The 19,131-nt window shown below is 43.4% G+C and overlaps 1 protein-coding gene across 7 annotated transcripts in view; it reads left to right on the forward strand.

Moving 5' to 3' along the window:
* The window catches only part of AOX1 (aldehyde oxidase 1), a 67,939-nt gene that overhangs the window by 20,614 nt on the left and 28,194 nt on the right, over positions 1-19,131 (forward strand). For 6 of the 7 annotated variants that reach the window (XR_002830784.1, XM_014460869.2, XM_023759075.1 and 3 more), the window contains exons 14-20: positions 1,083-1,267; positions 2,200-2,362; positions 3,942-4,034; positions 6,299-6,468; positions 6,786-6,912; positions 10,569-10,691; positions 13,915-14,011. Coding sequence is in view for 6 of the 7 variants with exons in the window: in XM_014460869.2 (XP_014316355.1) it covers positions 1,083-1,267; positions 2,200-2,362; positions 3,942-4,034; positions 6,299-6,468; positions 6,786-6,912; positions 10,569-10,691; positions 13,915-14,011 (958 nt within the window). In the remaining variant the exon portion in view is untranslated. The remainder of the gene's footprint in view (positions 1-1,082; positions 1,268-2,199; positions 2,363-3,941; positions 4,035-6,298; positions 6,469-6,785; positions 6,913-10,568; positions 10,692-13,914; positions 14,012-19,131) is intronic. The other variant, NM_001287018.1, reaches the window with a different exon arrangement.

Below are 19,131 nucleotides of genomic sequence, written 5' to 3' on the forward strand. Positions count from 1 at the left end.
CTCAGTGGATAGAGTGTCGGCCTGCGAACTGAAAGGTCCCAAGTTTGATTCGGTCAAGGGCACATGCCCAGGTTGTGGGCTCGATCCCCAGTGGGGGACTTGCGGGAAGCAGCTGATCCATGATTCTCTCTCATCATGGATGTTTCTATCTCTCTCTCCCTCTTCCTTCCTCTCTGAAATCAATAAAGATATATTTAAAAAAATCCTATGCTGAGGTAGCTAAAATCTCCGGTGACTACTGTAGTTGCTTTTTATTTGTGTTATGCAATCATCTGTCACTCCTGAAATCAGGAGACCTTTGTCTCTGTCCTCTCTCTAACTTTCCCGCTACCCCAAACTCTAAAGTTACTTTCTTACTAATTTTTTAAAAAAATATTTGTGCCAGGAGGGTTTTCCCTCAATAAAGCTTGAAAATATATCTCTACCTAAATCTGAGGGTTTGGAGGAGGCTTAAAAATTACACTTGCAATAGAACATAGGGGGGAAAGGTCTTTGGAGTTAGACTCAAGTAGAATCCTCTTTAAGACCTGCTGTGACCCTGAACTGATTACTGACTCACTCCGAGCCTTAGAGTCCCTATAAAAAGGGAATAACTGAGCCCGCCCTGGAGAGTGCGTTAATCTGCTCGGGCTGCCATCACATAGCACCACAGACTGGCTGCCTTAAGCAACAGGCATTTATTCTCACATGGCTCTGGAGGCTAGAAATGTGAGGTCAAGGTGTCAGCAGGGCTAGTTTCTTCTGAGCCATCTCACTCTGTCCTGGCTTGTAGATGGCCATCTTCTCCTGCGTCTTCACATGGTCTTTCCTTTGTCGTGTATGCGTCCAAATTTTCTTTTCTGATGAGGACACCACCCTATTGGGTTAGTGTTCACCCTACTTGCCTCATTTTAACCGAGTTGCCTCTTTAAAGATCCTGTCTCCAAATGTAGTCACGTTCCAGGTCCTGGGAGCGAGGACTTAAATGCCTCAACTCAGGGAGGACACAGTTCAGTCTAACAGAGTGTGGCAAGGATATGTGAGGCAAAACTGCCTAGAAACTCAGTGTGTTCCTACATACACCACTTCACTTTGGCTTCCAGTGGGAATTTGTGTCGGCCTTCCGACAAGCCCAGCGGCAGCAGAACGCGCTCGCGATAGTCAACTCAGGAATGAGAGTCTTTTTTGGAGAAGGGGACGGCATCATCAGAGAGTTATCCATCTCGTATGGAGGCATCGGCCCAACCACCATCTGCGCACAGAATTCCTGCCAGAAACTCATTGGAAGGTACGGCATCATGTCCTTAGACCCCAAGTAACAGAGCAGCTCTTTTTTTGATGACATGAAATTGTAAGAAGCAACATGCTTACTACATTTTTATTTAGTGGTATGGAATTCCAATGTGATTTTATAATTATTTCCATAGCTCTTGATTTTAGTGAATTCTGAAGTGAGAATCATATAGTCTGTGTGTGTGTGTGTGTGCGCGCGCGTGAGAGAGAGAGAGAGAGAGAGACCACATCCCAGTAGCACATAGATTCAGTAAGCAAAATGAGTACATTATTCTTTATTGAGAGAATAATTTACTATGATGAAAAACAGATTATGGCAGTTTGTTTTATAAAAATTGCTAAATGCATTTGCTTACCTGACTTTTTATATCTTTAGGTGATACTAGTAGCCAGTATTTCTTGAATACTTCCAGGTATCAATTATCATTTCCTAATAGTTAAAAACATGAGCTCGATTGAGCCAAATTGCCTGTGTCCGAATCTCAGTTCACCCCCTATTAATTATGTGATCTCAGTCAGTTTACTTAACATTACGATACCTCAATTTCCCTATGTCAAAGGCAACAATCACCCCCACCACACAGGACACTTGAGGGGATTAAATGCATGACTACATATAAGATGCTTAAAACCAAAACCTGTCTTGCAGTCAACATTCTAGTGATACAGGAATGTGTTGCTCCTGGGCAACAGGTTGTCATTTCTTCCTCGTGACCATTCCACAAGGTGGATCCTACTATTATTTCCCTTTTACAGACGATGAAGAGAAGCCTGGGCCAGATGCCTTGAGAGTGGTGCACTGTGGTTTGAATGTGGGTTGCCCGACTTCGAAGCTTGTACTCTTGTTCCCTGCACTAGATTGTGGCTATTTGTCTCGCACACTAGCTGAGCCTGTGAGATAAGGAGTCCTCTTTCTGACCCTCACAGGCCCTGGAATGAAGAGATGCTGGATGCAGCTTGCAGGCTGGTCCTGGATGAAGTCTCCCTCCCAAGCTCAGCTCCGGGCGGGAAGGTGGAGTTCAAGAGGACTCTCATCATCAGCTTCCTCTTCAAGTTCTACCTGGAAGTGTTGCGGCTTTTAAGGAGGATGGTAAATGAACTGACCATGTATTTCCCAGCTTTAGGGGCCATGGGGATACCCAAAGTGGAGGCAGCAACCCCCTGACCAATGGCTGTAGAACAGGAAAGACAACCCAGATTAGAAACGCGTGGGCTCGCTGGGCCTGCTTCAGGCTGCCCGTTGATGGCTTGTAGTTTGGGGAAGAGTTGCAAGTAGAGCACGGAGTTGTGCAGGATTGTGTTTAACACCACTCGGTTCTTTTGTTTCCGATCCATTGTTTGTCTAGGTGGTGTGCAGAAAACTCGTTTATGACTTAAATATACTTTCCCTCAGTAAAGCACTTCTTCCACCAGTTGGGGGTTACCTTCATGCGTTTGGCCTTCTTCTCTGGTTCACCTTCATTTCTCTCACCTGTAATCTGATGATGGCAGCCATTCCATAAGGTCATTGTGAAATGGGCCATCATAGGAACAGGGCTGACTATAGTCCCTATTCAGCCCAGGGCTTTAGAGGAACATGATGAAGACTGCCTAGTACTAGTCTCAATAAGAGCAGTAATCATCCAGGCATTCTTTGCCTGGTCTCCCTTTTGACAGACTTTTAGTTAAAAGATTGTTGGCAAGGGAGGGCACAACTAAAAGAATTTCTCTGAATGAATTTGCTGGGCCCAAAGGGAACTTGAGCCATACTGGCCTCATTAATCCCACACTACAACCAACTGACCAGAAGCCAAGTACACCCTTTCTGTGGTATAGAAATTAGTATGAGCACATTAAGTGAGAGGCACAATGTTCTCTCTTCTCATTGCTTCTGGGGATATCTTCTCATTATATAGAGGAACAACTAAGAACCAAAACAGTTGTATCACATTTTTGAGAACAAAAGCTTGAAATCATAGATAAGTGACATATTACCACCAGGTAATCACAAGAGAAAAAAAAAAAGCCAATTGTAGACTCCTCCTGCCTTATAGTCTCATACTTTCAATTCAACTTCCTCTATTCAGTATTCCTCTACTATTAAAAATAATAGTCTACTATTTAAAAAACTAATGTGAAATATAACTATTAGGTGTATTGTTCAAAGCCTTAGATAATGACCCAAATGACCCATTTCCCTTGGTTTTAAGGAGCGTTCCTCCTGGGACCCTGCAATGCTTCCTCAGTGGGGCGACAGCTGCGTGGGCCTCTGTGTTGTCCTTTCTCTCGGAGAGTTGGCGAGTTGGCTGGCGGTGCAGAGTTTTAAGCACACTGCTGTGGAGTGCTTTGACTCTTGCTCCTGGATTAAGCATTCTACCCCTGTCCGTTGTATTTATTTAGCTTTTATCTTCCTGTGCTCTTGGTGCCTGAGGCCCAAACCTGTGAGAGAGCCACAGGAGACAGAGCTGTTGGAAGGCAGTGGCCTACTAGGTCCACTTGGCTCTTCAGTATGGACCGTCCAGGACGTGTGGCCCGGACGCCAGGAGCTGCTGTATTTCCAGGGCTCTGACGGGCGAGTCCTCTGCAAACGTTAGACTTCAGATTAGAGCTGCTGGTTAAGGACCACGCTAGCCTCCCTTCCGAGGCCACTCGGGCACATTTTACATATCCACGCTGGTTCTACTTTTCAGGACCCTGTTCACTATCCTAGCCTTGCAGACAAGCATGAGAGTGCTCTAGAAGACTTTCATCCTAGGCATCGCCAGAGTGCACTGAAGTACCAGGTAAGTGGCTTTTTTTTTTTTTTTTTAATTCTAAGGGCCTGGCTGTAATTCCTTCACGCAGACCCACTGAACAAGCCCAGTAAACCAAGCTCCCCTCTGGTGAATTCACAGCCTTCTTTCCTGTTCATTAAAGTTTCAAAATCAATGAAGAATTGTGACTGAAAACCAAGCTACCAATGACCATTTTTTTTAAATGTCTGCTTTGATCTTGAAGGCGGTGTGTTTGGCTCTGTGGCCTTGTGCCGCCATGTGCGTGAGCTGCTGGCTCGCCACATGCTTCTGCCCGTGGCAGCATGGAAGTCGGAGCCCCACAGCCTCATTCCGTGTCAGGGCCCTGGGGCCGCTTTGCTTTGATTTCCAGAGGAGCAGAACACACAGGCCCTGGGCGTTGATGACACGCAGTATTGCTTTTTAAAAGAGCTGCTGATTCATTTTGTTTCGATGTGAATCTACTTTGCTCCCCATCCCCACTCACCCAGTGGGTTTTCTGTGAGTTACGTTTTAGAGTTGGATCAAACGTAAGTTCTAAGGGCTGTTTCTAGCTCCCCTAATGAAAGCTGACTATCAGGGAGAACAGAGTCCCTCAGACATTTCAAATGGTATTTTCTGCCACAACATCATAAAAATGTCACCTGCAGTCATCCCATTGGTAAACTCGATAAGACTCCATGTGTTTTTCCTTGGAATTATTATTAAGAAACTTCACCTGGAAGGTTTTATTAAGTCAAGAGCATTGAATATGTTGTTGGATTTAGTTATAAAAGCTTACAGTATGTTGCAATGAATATTGAAGTTGGTGTATACCCTTCAGGGTTTAAGTTTAATATGTTCAAAAATTCAAATACACCATACTCCATTGAAAGTGATTATTTTGACTGTTAAAAACAGCTGCCCCCCCCCCAAATAAAAATAAAAAAGAAAGGAAGGAAGGAAGGAAGGAAGGAAGGAAGGAAGGAAGGGAGGAAGAGCTTCCAGCCCAGCTGGGTGGTTCAGTTGGTTGGAGCATCATCCCACACACCAAAAGGTTTCAGGTTCAATTCCCAGTAAGAGCACATACCTAGGTGGCAGGTTTGATTCCCGGTGGGGGCAAGTACAGGAGGCAACTGGTTGATGTTTCTCTCGCACATCAATGTTTCTCTCTCTCCCTATTTCTCTCTTCCTCTCAACTCAATAAAAACATATCCTTGAGTGAGGATTAAAAAAAAGAAAACAGCTGCCACCTTCCTTTGTAGTCAGCAAAATCTGACAGCTACAACCTTTAGCTTATAAATACCTAACCGCGACAATGGAGTAAACTTTAGGAAGAAACCACAACAAATTAATGGGTATTCAAATCACTCAAAGAAAAGTAATCATCTTCATGTAGTTGACAACCTTAAAAGGGAGTTTGCTGTCATGGATTGCAAGTCAAGGCTTGGAAGCAGTGTAGCTCCCACGGATGCGTATTGTTTCTGCTTCTCCTGTGGTTTTTCTCACACAGAGACACCCTCATTGCTAGAGCAGCTTCCACGCTCATGACAGGCATTGTCTCCCTGTCGGTTCTTTCGCTTTGAAAGCATTTGCCACAGCTTCCGGAGACCAGCAGTTTGTGGGACAGCATTCTTTCTTCCATCAGATCGATAACCACAGAACAAATAGAAGCAAGCATCAAACACAACCTCTTTCACCAGGAGATTCATCACAGCTGACTACCAAGCATCAAGTGTCTTCAGCTAAAATAAGCCAGTTCGTATTTGATTATAGAATAGGACAAAGATAGCCTTTGGGACTTTTCTTCAATCTCTTGACAGGCTTCTTTACTCAAAATAGACATGTCCTCAGCATTTCTTATAAACATAGTCACGATGTCATTGTGCTCTTCTGCAGAATATATGTGCTGTGCTTAGATACAAACAGTAAAAATATTTTGATAGTAAAATTTAAAGAAATCCATGAGCATTAGCAAAAAGAGATAATTTTACATCACCAAGAAGGGTTATATGCATTTACTTATACAAATGGGATTTGTATTAGAGATGTTTGTGGTCTACTAGTATATTCAAAAAAATGGAAAAAAAGATAAGAACAACATCATGGCTAGGCATCCATCCCAGGCTCCCGATTGAACTATTGAAATAGGCTTATTGTCCTGGTATTATTGTTGATAGTGGTAGTTTTCGTTTTCAAAAGTGTTCTGGTTTAGATGTTAATTATATAGCTACCATCTTATGGGAGATGTGTATAATATGATTATAAAATTGATATGCTGATTATTGATTAAACAGAAGGTAGACCCAAAGCAGCCTCCTCAAGACCCAGTCGGCCATCCCATCATGCACCTGTCTGGTATTAAGCATGCCACGGGCGAAGCCATTTACTGTGACGACATGCCTGCCATGGACGGGGAACTTTTCTTGGCTTTTGTAACAAGTTCAAGAGCTCATGCTAAGATTGTGTAAGTGATAAAGTTTTTACCTGGTAGACATGAACGATGTCTCATCTAAGTTACATTAGTGACAAGTAACGGTGTGAGGAGGGCAAGCTACTGGTTGGTGATTTTCAATGAAGATTAAAGGTGAGGTCGGATCCATATGTAGGATTTACTAGTTTGTCCCTCCATTGAATAGCTTCATTGTCCCAGGGATTTCCCCGATCATCTGGCAGAGAACTACTGGAGTGGTTTTGACTTATCTTGCCTCTCTCATATCTTGGTCCCCTTTGGTCCCCGGGCTGCGGGGCTCTCTGAGGAGCCTGCTCTGTGTCCTCATCCAGATCCATTGATGTGTCAGAAGCCCTCAGCCTGCCAGGCGTGGTGGACGTCCTGGCCGAGGAGCACCTTCAAGGCGTGAACTCCTTCTGCTTTCTGGGCCAACCTGAGAAGCTGCTGGAGTCAGAGATGGTACTGAATTTTTTGCTTTTTGTTTTAATAATAACTTCCTCCACCATGGCACGTCGATTTTCTCAAAGATAGCATAGCATTTGGCACATGGCAAAGGATTCCTATATATTTTAATGCTTATTATAAAACACTATATTCTAATGCTGAATGACTTCACATATATTCATTTTCCACAGAAGAAAAGAAGCTGAGTAGTTATATAAAAGGTACATGATTGTTTGACATTTTCTAGTAGTGAGATAGTGTGCTGCCAACAAGTATAGAAGAACAAATGAGGGAAGAGTGGTCATTTTCATTTGCTAATCTCTCTCCTGAGAATCTCTTGTCATGGCCCCAGTCAGTGTGTCCAAAGTCCAAGTCCAAGTTCAAGCGGTGTCTCCCCCATGAAGCCTTTCATTGTCCTTTAGTCCAGGAGTTCTCTCTCCCTGTCTGAACTCACCTTGACTCATCCACTCATACTGCCAGGTATTGGACAGGCTTTTTTTCCTTTGTACATTGGATTGGTTATATATGCCGTGTGGAACTAACACTGTGAAAAATAAGTTAAACAAATATGCCCCCTGCCCTCAGAAATGCACACATATGAAAAGAAACAGATATACACACTTTCCCAGAATCCACATGTTGGCAAAGCACAAACCAAGAACACATTGATCAAATATTTACAAGACACGTAAGCATTACAGTTAACAATTTTCATGTTGGGGCTCACTGACATCTAAGTGGGAACTTAGTAGTAGTTGAAAGTCAATAGAGCCTTAATAATCAGTAACCTTTGTAAGCAAATGTATTGGTCACTTTAATAGATTTATCATATATAAAATCTCTTGAGAAAACTGAACTAAGTATATCTGTGTATAGTTATAACTAATAGTTATATTTTAAAAGCAGACACACCCTAGCCAGTTTGGCTCAGTGGATAGAGCATCAACCTGTGGACTGAAGGGTCCCGGGTTTGATTCTGGCCAAGGGCATGTAAGTCAGTTGCAGGCTCCTGCCTGGCCTAGGCCCTGGTCAGGGCACTTGCAGGAGGCAACCAATTGATGTGTTTCTCTCACATCAATGTTTCTCTCTGTCTTTCCCTCTCTCTTCCACTCTCTCTAAAAATCAATGGAAAAATATCCTCGGGTGAGGATTAAAAAATAAAATAAAACAAAATAAAATAAATAAAAGAGACAGGGGTTCCTTGGAGACCCCAGAACAGTTGGTGCTCACATGCCTTGTAGTTACTGATTGTTGGTCTAACATCAGGCAACATTCTGTCACCATCTCGGTGTGCCTGGTGCCCTTACTAGTATGTGCAGGGAACTTTGCAGTAACTGCCAGTCACTCCTTTTGTGTTCTTCCCTCGCTCTCTACATCCTGGGGTGGCCTTTAGTTATCCCCCACTGACATTTACTAGGGTTCAGCTCTGTCTTGGCCCCCTCATTCTCATTTTGGGGAGCGGGGGTGGGAGAATAGATGCATTCTGTGGCACAAGCAATAAGATGCAACCCTGAAGTCACTGAGCCTGACTTTTCTCCCTGTTTGCTCTGGCAGACACAGGGAACTAGAGCTGGTCTCCTGTTCCAGGGGACTGCAAACCCTTTTGTCCACAGAGGACAACGCACCCACGCAGCCTCAGGTCTGGAGAGCAGGAGGTTTGCGTGGGACTTGAGTCCAACTTTCTTTTGTTCATTCACTTGGGAATTGATTCCTCCTTCAAGTTTAAGCTCAAGGTCAACAGGCATTTTTTAACTGAGCACCTACTGTGGCTGCTCACTGAACAAGACCTGTGCGGTCCTTGCCCTCATAGAGCTTAAAGTCTGGAGGAGAAAGCAAAGTGGACGTTTCATGAACTTTCTACCTTGGATTAAGCTTATTTATTTATTTCCATGCCTTAGATACAGGGCGTGCCCCCAAAATGTATACACACTTTAACTGACAGCTCAGTTTTGAACATGAAATGTACTTTAATAAACACTGCCTATAATTATTCAAAGTGTGTGTATACATTTTGGGAGGGCACCCTATATTTTCCCCTGGGCTGGTGAATCCTTGAATGAGGCCGTACATCTGATTCATCTGTATATTCCACACACCACTTTCCATGTAGCAGGGTCAATGAGTAGAGAAATAATGCTGTTTGAAAGTTTCAAATGATTAAAACTTTGCCTACCATATCTTCAGTCATCAGAAAATGCAGTAAAGGCCTTTCAGCAGGTTTTGTGCAGAACTCAGGCTTCTCAGTTCAGTGTTTACCCAAAAGAGCTTCATCATTTGGGGCAGCCCCTGCCTCTGGCTCTTGCCAGCAGATTCGGTTAATAAAGACGAAAGTTTGGTGACTGAGAGTTTCAAGTCAAGGTTGAAACTCCCCCAAGAGAGTGGCTTTGGCAGAAGAAAATGAGAATTGTGGCCTTTGCATCGATGTTTCCTAAACAAGCAAAGCCATTCCTGTCTGCACGATAGTTCCTGCTCTCTGAGGTGTGGCTATGTTGATTGTGAGCCTCTGGGGGCCAGGTCTGTGTGCCAGGTCACAGAGGCAAAACCAGGCGTTTGTGGAGAGCAGGGAACAGAGCCACTGTAAAGGATTGCCTTTGTTAGTTCAATTCCTTTTCTAAGATTTGTCTATAGCATGTTATACCTTTTAAAAGTCTCTCATTGCAGAAAATGGAAACATGCACAAAAATAGAGATTCAACATTTGTCGAATCTTGTTTCATTTATCACCCCACTGGCCCCACCTACACAAACCCAACAAACATGCTGTGTGTGTGTGTGTGTGTGTGTGTGTGTGTGTATGTTCTGGATTTAACTTGCTTTACTACCATGTTTTTCTTGATGATAAAACTATTATACGTTCCCTGTAGAAAAGACCTAATAGTCTAATGTAGATTTTAAAAATAAATGATTAAGTTTTCATTGCGATCATGGTATAAGATGGGAGAGAGAACAAAACAGTCCTGGTGACTTTTTCAGTCCTGAGTATTTTACCTTTCTGGAGCCTTGGTTTGGTTTTGTTTTCCATCAACTTTGTGCCTGGTCCCTGTGTAAACTCCCTAGGCCACCTACCCACCTGCGGGTGACATGATCAGCGTTCTGTGCTTGGTCACACGGTAGCTAGTCCAGTCTCATATCTGTTCATGAAAAGCTTGTGCTCCTCCACAGTTTGGGGCAGAGATTTGCTCACCAGCAGTGTTGCATCATCCCCCTCTCTTCTTCCTCTCTGGATGAGATAGGCTGTACCTCCTGGTCCTCCCTGTCTGGGAAAGAAAAAGCTACCTCTCAGAATGGCCCTGCTCTTGGGATGGCAACCACAGGCCATGCCCTGAGCCTGGCTCTCCTGGGCCAGCTGGCCCTTGGGCAGCTCTGTGGGCTTGGCCTGGACAGAGCCTGAGTCTGCTGTACGGGAGGCAGCATCGCTCTCAATCTCTTCGGCCACCACTGCCAATGATGCAGCAAAAAGACTCAAACTTCCCCAGTGCCTGGGGCAGCAGACTCACTCTGACAAGTGCACTGTCGTACCAAAGCCGTTGTTCACATGGCACCGTGTTTGACAAGTGAAGGGGTCCTTGACTGTGTGTCTAGCTCTGTGCTAGGTGGAAGGAGAAGAATGAACCAGAAGAGAGGACCTGGTGCCTGCCCGTCTGGAACACAAACGTATTTTCTGTGTTGCAGGTGTTTTGCGTGGGTCAGCTTGTCTGTGCCGTGATTGCGGATTCTGAGATTCAGGCAAGAAGAGCTGCGAAGCGAGTGAAGATTGTCTACCAAGATTTGGAGCCAGTGATCCTAACCATTGAGGTAATGAGTTCAAGGGTGGGGCCAAAAGAGCAGATTTTAGTGGTGTATCAGTAAAAATGTTGGTTACAGTAACAGGAAACAAAATTTGATTAAAAAGTGGGGGCTTCATTGGCTCCAACTATATCAGTGTTAGTGAGAAGCCTGACCTTCCAACTCTTCTCCCTGCTGCCCACAGTAGGAGCTTTATCCCTGGTGGTCATAGGATGGCAGCCAGGAGCTCCCAGAAGCAAGAGAGAACAGTGTTGTCCCAGCATTCCATGAGTCCCCAAATCCAGCCTCATCCTGCCCCTTAGTCACATATCCATCTCTGGGTTAATGACTGACCAGGGGAATGGAGGATCTGTTCGTTACTTCTGGGAGGTCAGATTTCTTTGATGGATAAGGGCTGGATGGAGGAATGGTGGAGACCTGAGCAGAAATCTGAGCATCATTTGGAAGGGGACAGGTGAGAAGAATGCTGGATGGACAACCAACAATGTCCCCAAGAAGAGACACACCCCATAACTCTGTAGAGCAGGTCCTTGAATAACATTGGTTCATTCAACATTGTGTCGTGATAATGTTGATGAGATGCCTTAAGAACTTAACTCTTGTTTCTATCATCAGGTAGCCTATGGTAAACTTGATTTTGTTATAAGTCATGTTGCCATAGTTACAAGAGCCTATGCATGTTGAGTGAGTACTTACTGCATTCACCTTCAACCAGACTCACCCAGAGACTCTCCACCCAGGCACAGTGAGAACCAACAAGATGATCTAGGGAGCAAGTATTGGAGACACTATTTTTAGATCCTTTCATGTATATCTTAAATGAGTATGAGAAACAGATCCTATGATACCTACAGGTATTTCAGCAACTTAAATTGCATTTCCTATCCTATATTTTAGAAAGGAGTTTGAAATTTATAAAGGTTTTAAGACTCATCTCCATGTAATGATAAATGATAAATTCGTTGGTTCTTATAATTCACTGAGTAATCAAAACATGAAAGTTGGAAAAGCAGCGAGAACAGATTAGATTTAGCACATACCAACTCCATATGCTCTTGGAATGCAATATTATCTTCCCAGCATAATGGACACCTTGCTGTCCAGGCACTAGCATGCCCTGAGGCAGAAAATGGAAATGACTTGGCCAAGATTAGTGTCTCCAGGAAAAGTTAGCCTATCCTCCTGCTTTGTGCCTAGGAGCTCAGAGTTCATTTCTAGACAGTGTCCTCTGTGTTTTAAAATTAAAATAAAATCATGTGAAGAAAAAAAAAATATGGAAGTTTAATTGGAATCAAAGAGTGATTAGTTCTTCTAAATTTTCCTGGCCAGTTTCAAGTTCAAACATGTTGTTCACTTCTCAGACCCTTTTCAATCATATCTTGCCTGCTCTGCTTCCTTACTTTACTCTATTTCTTCCCCAACATTCTATTTTAGAATTAGAATGACTTCTCCATTAGAAATTATTTACATAACTAGAGGCCCAGTGCACAAAATTTGTGCATTCGGGGGGCGGGGGAGGGTGCGGGTCCCTCAGCCCAGCCTGTGTCCTTTTGCAGTCCGGGAGCCCACAGGGTATGTCCGACTGACAGCTTAAGGCCGCTCCCCACTTCTGGCTAAGCAGTGCTCCCCCTATGGGAGCGCACTGATCATCCGGGGCAGCCCCTGTGTTGAGCGTCTGCCCCTGGGTGGTCAGTGCACATCATAGCAACCAGTCGATTTGCATATTAGTCTTTTATTATATAGGATGCTTCATCAAAAATTTTGTTTGTAATCCTTTGCCCAATACCAGTGGCTATCTTCTCTTCTTTCCCTCTCCCTTCCAGCTAAATTCAATTCTAAATAAGCAAATAGATAAGACTCTCTTTCTGTCCTCCTCAACTCCAATCAGCAGACCTCTATTGCCTGCCAAAGAAGACCAGCATCAAATAAGAAACTTGGACATTGTGGAGTAGAGCCACCTTGTGTTTCTATTAGTGATTAAGCTCTCCAAGGTCGATCAAATAGATTAGAGTGGATTTAGTAATCAAAGTCATTTATAGCAGGGAAATATGCCCAGCTCTCTAGATATTAAAGTTATTTTTATCACTTTCCTGACCAGAAATTTTTCAGGAAATTGGCTCAACGTTGCTCAAAGAGCAAGCAGCAAGTGAAGTGGAAAGAGATTAAATTTTTAAAAATAGGATTTATAGAACTTAACTTCCGTTTCTGACCTGGAATAGCTGAGTCTTAGATTAATAAGAAAATCACATAAATTGATTCCAGTAGAAAAGTGTGGTATCAGTCAAAATAGGATAAAAAAAATGTGTCTCTGTCACTAATCGCTAAGGTTTCACCTAGCTTGTGCTTTTTAGAGTTTTTAATAGTAGTTTGAATGGGCAAACCCTTGGCTCAAAGGGTCAGGCCAATGACCCTGGTGAGAAAAAATAGGCTCTTGACCAGAATCTCCCATCAGTCATCATGATCAACAACACTAGCTAATTCCTACACAGAGCTCACTATGCAGTTATATAGTGCTAAGCTGCTTTCCTACATTTACTCACTACATTCTCACAACAATCCCATGAGATTAAAAACTGTTATTATCCCCATGTGGGCGAGGAAACTAAATGACAGGGTTGCCCCCCAAGGCACACAGCTGGTCAGTCATAGGAGCAGTCAATAAACACTCTATCAAAGAATCTGTGCCCCACGGAAGTAAAAACAAATCAATCCCTTTTCCAGTGTAGGAAATGGTGGGATCCTAATAGGACATCCCTATAAGGTATTGCTAGACGCCTACTGGTGTGGCTAACGGGAACCAGCGATAGGAGAATCCCCAGTTGCCAGCAGGGGGGAATCCAAGGGATGGGCAGTAATCATGGGAGATGATGCTGCAGGAGCTGGCGTGTGGCATTGCCCAGTTGGCACAGGGATTACAGTGAGATAAATTCCTAAGGATAGGCAAGAAAACCAACCTAGATTATTATCGCTGCACCCCAGGTTATGTGTCCCCGCTACTGTTCCCCTTCAATGGGCACCCAGGGGAAGCCAATAAGAACCAGTGTATAATTTGTGGTACCCATGCTGGGCTTGTAATGGAATCTTACCTCCAGGACTGGAGGTTCCAGGTGCCCTACTGCCCTGTGCAAATCTGTGCTCATCTCCCCAGACTTGGACGATGCCCCTGTGTGTGGCTCCTTCGTGGGGCTGGATAGCATGCCCAGGCAGCCTCACTTTTCTGTTCTCTTTCTAGGAAGCTATACAACACAAGTCCTTCTTTGAGCCAGAAAGGAAACTGGAATATGGAAATGTTGATGAAGCTTTTAAAGTGGTTGATCACATTGTTGAAGGTAAAACTATCTGGAAAAAAAAATGATGAGAAGGGGAAGCTACCCCAAAAGCCTTCCAAGTGCGTCTTATCTAACATTGCTCCTGGGAATAGGCAACTCACTCATAAATGCGGTCCCCTCTGTGGTGTGTGTATGTGTGTGTGAGTGTGTGTGTGTGTGCGCGCGCGCGCGCGCGCATGCATGTGAATGCATATGTGTGTGCATGTGAATGTGTGTGTGTAGCACAGCAGGGAGGCACAGTGGGAGGCCTTAGCCATGCCAGCCCCATGCAGTGACCACTTACCCTAAAAGAAAATTGGAATATGGAAATATTGATGAAGCATTTTAAAGTGGTAGATCAGCCCAGCTGGCGTGGCTCAGTGGTTGAGCAGTGACCTATGAACCAGGAGGTCACCAGGAAGTCCAGGAGGTCACAGTTCGATTCCTGGTCAGGGCACATGCCTGGGTTGCAGGCTCGATCCCCAGGGTGGGGCATGCAGGGGACAGCTGATTAATGATTATCTCTCATCATTGATGTTTCTATCTCTCTATCCCTCTCCCTTCCTCTCTGAAATCAATAAAAATATATTTTAAAAATAAATAAGTAAAAAAATAAAGTGGTTGATCAAATTCCTAATGGTAAAACTACCTGGAAAAAAAATGATGAAGGGGAATCGGTGTGGCCATAGTTGTTACGTTTCTGTTCACAGCCATCTTGCAGGCTGGGATTTGAAGCTCAGAGTGGTTAAGGGGCATGACCTCATACAACAGCTACTAAGTGACAAAGTTGGTCTGGAATTGATAGCTTTTCTTTTCTTTCTTTCTTTTTTTTTTATGATTTCCCAAGCCCACAGTTCTTTCTTTTTCATCCTTTCTCTGATTTTGCCAACCTTCCCTCCTGCTGTCTCCCTCCCTTTCTCTTTCCTTCCCTTCCTCCCAGGGCACACACAGGCCTCAGGGATATTGTGAGTTTAGTTCCAGACCACTGCAATAAAGTGAGTTGTAATCTTTTGGCTGGTGGAAGGTCTCCCCTTCAATTTGTAAAAGGAAGAAGAAGAAAAGAAGAAAAGAAGAAGGAGGAGGAGGAGGAGGAGGAGGAGGAGGAGAAGAAGAAAAGAAGAAGAAACATCTGTTAAGCATAATAAAGCAAAATGCAATAGAATGAAATATGCCTCTATATGGATAAAATAATACTGATCTCAAAGATCCATTGTGAAAAGTGTAAGAGAGAATAAGTGTGTGCTTGGCACAGAGTAAGAGACCGTAACTGTGAGCGACAGTTATTATTATTAGAATGTTTTTGTTGTTTTTCCCTAGAGAAGGTTGTCTATTGTTGAGCTCTCACGCTGGCCGGCGTGTACTTATCAAACCCATTGCTTCCCAGTTTTTCTCACTAGAAGACGAACATGAAACCAGCCTGGAGATTCCTGGGCCCCTTTCTTGGGATTCTAGAGTCGGAGGACCCAGGGGCACCCGACTGTTTTCTGACCAGTCGTACCGGTGCTCCGGGTGATTCTTGGGATTAATAAAGTGGCCAACGCTCCGAGGCTGAGTTTGTTTTAGGGGAGAAGAGGGAGCATGTTTAGCATAGAGAGTCCATGGTGTGAACATCTTGGAAATATCAATATTTAGGGGTTTCTTCCACTTGTGCCACAATATGTTTTTATGGAAGGTCCTGGCATCTTATTTAATTATTTATTTCAGTTAGGTAATGTGTTCATTCTGTCTCTTTCTTGAATTTTAACTTGCTACCTGCATCACACCCTGTAAATAGGTATAAAAATGATACAGGAAGGTCAAAAGGGGACTTTTAAATTTTCATTGCCTTAACTCACTAAGTTTGTTTGTTTTTCTCACTCTGCAACTGTCATTTGGGTGAAGATGTTTTGACTACTTGTTTCAATGTGAGATAATTGGAGGTAATTGTCACAATAGCCCTTGATCTGCCCCTTAGGAAAATTGGTTCTCCAAGAACAAAGAATATTTACAAGATAAAATACAGGCATTATATCAAGTCTTACACTGTGTTGTGGAAGGGGGTGATATTATTGTTTGCCTTTGCTGGCTGTGAAGATAGATTTCAGCCCTCCTTAACCCCGGGGTCACAGGCATTAAAGAGCACTGCGCACAAATGAGCCAGCGGAGGCCAGAGAGGCGTGTGATCCAGCAGGAATCAAACCTAAGTTCTCCAATTCTGAAGTTAGCACGTTCTCTCCACTGCATTAAGCCGCTTCCCGTTTATCTCTTTACAATTTCCATCGCTGGGACCGGCTTTCCACTGGAGAGGGAGATGGCAATCTCTGCAGCAAGATTTGCGAGAGGCCTGAAGCCCCGGCGAGATTACCTCCCCACGCCGGTCCTGCTGGGCACAGCACAGATAAACTTCCTATCTGGATGGCTTTGCCTTCCTTAAGGGCCGCTATTAAAATGTAAATATGCCTGGAGGAATCACTCCTAAACCCATACTGGGATGAAATCTTATCTCAGGGATTAGTTGAACAAATTGGTTTCCAGCCTAGAGAGTTGAGAGCAAGGCCCCAGGGTGAAGGAGGGTTCCATGGTGTGGGGCAATAGAGGTGGGCAGCACAACATAACAGGGCCCTGGAAATGGCTCTTGTCTAGTATTTTTTTTTTTTTTAGTTCTGCGTATTTTTAAATGAGGTGCATATTTAATAAGATTAATTTTGAGTGGATAGGTGTGATCATTAATATTGCAAACCATGAACTGGAGCCTACAGATAAGTGGGGTTTTCAATGTACAGTCCCTGATAAAAGCTTACATTGCAACCAAGATCTGAGTTCTTGACATTTTAATTTTTGTGTTTTATAAATGAAGCAGAATCTGTCCATTCTTTTTTACTCTTTCTTTACTCAGATTGTGGATGAGCTAGGAAGTCCAGACTCCAATACAAAAGATTTCCTTGGGAATCTTTCTCAAACAATTTACAAATCACTATTATTGGGTGTATTTTTAACTTTTAAAAGTTCTGCCTGCCATAGCTGGTTTGGCTCAGTGGTTGAAGCATTGGCCCTTGGACTAAAGGGTTGTGGGTTCAATTCCCATTAAGGGCATGTTCCTCAGTTTCAGGCTCGATCTCTGGCCCTGATTGGGGTGCGTGCGGGAGGCAACCAATCGATGTGTCTCTCTCACATTGATGTTTTTCTCTCTCTATGTCTCTCCCCCTCCCTTCCACTCTCCCTAAAAATCAATGGGAAAAAAATATCCTTGGGTGAGGATTAGCAAAAAAAAAGTCTGCCTTTCACCTAGCTTGATGACTGTCATAGTTGTGCTCTGTTTTTTTTTTTTTTTATGAGTTTTTTTTAAGCTGTTTTTTAATTTTTTCCCCTGCCCTCCAATGAGTTTCTTAAACATTTTTTAGAATTCTATTTTGATTTATCACTAGTGTTGTTTTTGTTTTATAACTTTATTTGACAATCAGTGATCAGTTCTCATCCATGTAAACTGTTTGTAGATTTTTGGAGTGGTGACAAGTACATAGGTAACTAGTATGTAGGAGTGGTGAATCTTCATCTTCATTACATTTACTGGACAACCACTCCTGGATAGGGTATGGGACATTCCTTATTCCTTTGGCCCAGATATGCTTTCCCTCATTTACAATATAATTGTCTTTAAAATGTTCTCTACATACATTGAGAATCACATGAGGCAATGTTGTAATTCTGCTTCAAATACAAGTTAGAAAACTCAAGAGGAAAGGAAAGTCTATTGGGCTTACCTGTACCTTTATTCTTCCCATTGCTCTCTTGCCTTCCTGATATTCCAAGATGTTTTTTAATCATTTTCTGTCTGTTTTAAGAACTTACCTGAGCCATTTGGTATTTTAGGATAGGTCTGTTGAAGACAAACTCTCTTAGTTTTCTTAGTTTTTCTTCATCTGAGAATGTTTTTATTTCCTTATTTCCTTTTTATTCTTTTTTTAAAAAATATATTTTTATTGATTTCAGAGAGGGAGAGAGATAGAAACATCAATAATGAGAGAGAATCATTGATCGGCTGCCTCCTGCATGCCCCACACTGGGGATTAAGCCTTATAGCAGGCTAATTTTTAAGTTGATAATTTTGTGTGGCCCGTGAGAGATGTTATAAATATGCAAATTACCCTTGGCAGAAAAAAGGTTTCCCACCCCTGATCTAGGGGGAATACATAGATGGGACAGAACCTCAGGATACCCCAATATTTAGAAGTCAAGCTCAGGAGACTGATGCCAGTAGGTTAGGAGAAACCAGAGGCCTGGGCTGATTGGTATTGTTTCGAATTATCACAATTAGTGTCCTTGGGCTTGGGAAATCCAGTCTGATTTTCCAAAAATTTGAAAACCAGATGGTGTTATTTTCAAATGATTGTCTTCACAGGATGTTTCGCTTCTAGCCCCAAGATCAGGATTCAGCAGGCCCAGGCCCAGGCATGTATGTTTTCAACAAGCACTTCAGGTGCTTCTGCTGCTATGCTGGTGGTCCACAGTTCACTCTGAGCAACACTGATCCCAGGGCTGAGCTACTGGTGGCGTCTGCTGCATCTTCTTCTTTTTTTTTTTTTTAAATGTATTTTATTGATATTTTACAGAGAGGAAGGGAGAGAGATAGAGAGTTAGAAACATCGATGAGAGAAACATCGATCAGGATTCAGCAGGCCCAGGCCCAGGCATGTATGTTTTCAACAAGCACTTCAGGTGCTTCTGCTCGAACCTGGGACCTTTCAGTCCCCAGGCCGACGCTCTATCCACTGAGCCAAACCGGTTTCAGCGCATCTTCTAACTTCACTCCACTGCTTTATAAGAAGCCTTCTTCCTTCAGGCTTATGTCATTAGATACATTACTCTCATACTCACTGTCACTTAACCATCTCCCAGTTCCTTCTCTGATTACTAATGTTGGCATTTCGGTAGTTAGTTTCCTTGGATGTGAAGAGTTTATTTATTTTTTATTTTATTTTTTTAAAATAAATCTTTATTGTTCAGATTATTACAGTTGTTCCTCTCCCCCCCCCCATAGCTCCCCTCCACCCAGTTCCCACCCCACCCTCTGCCCTTACCCCCCCCCCCACTGTCCTCATTCATAGGTGTACGATTTTTGCCCAGTCTCTCTTCCCACACCCCCCACATCCCTCCCCCCCCCC

This window comes from Myotis lucifugus, unplaced genomic scaffold (genome assembly GCF_000147115.1).
Source record: "Myotis lucifugus unplaced genomic scaffold, Myoluc2.0 scaffold_3, whole genome shotgun sequence".
In the NCBI taxonomy this organism is placed as follows: Eukaryota; Metazoa; Chordata; class Mammalia; order Chiroptera; family Vespertilionidae; genus Myotis; species Myotis lucifugus.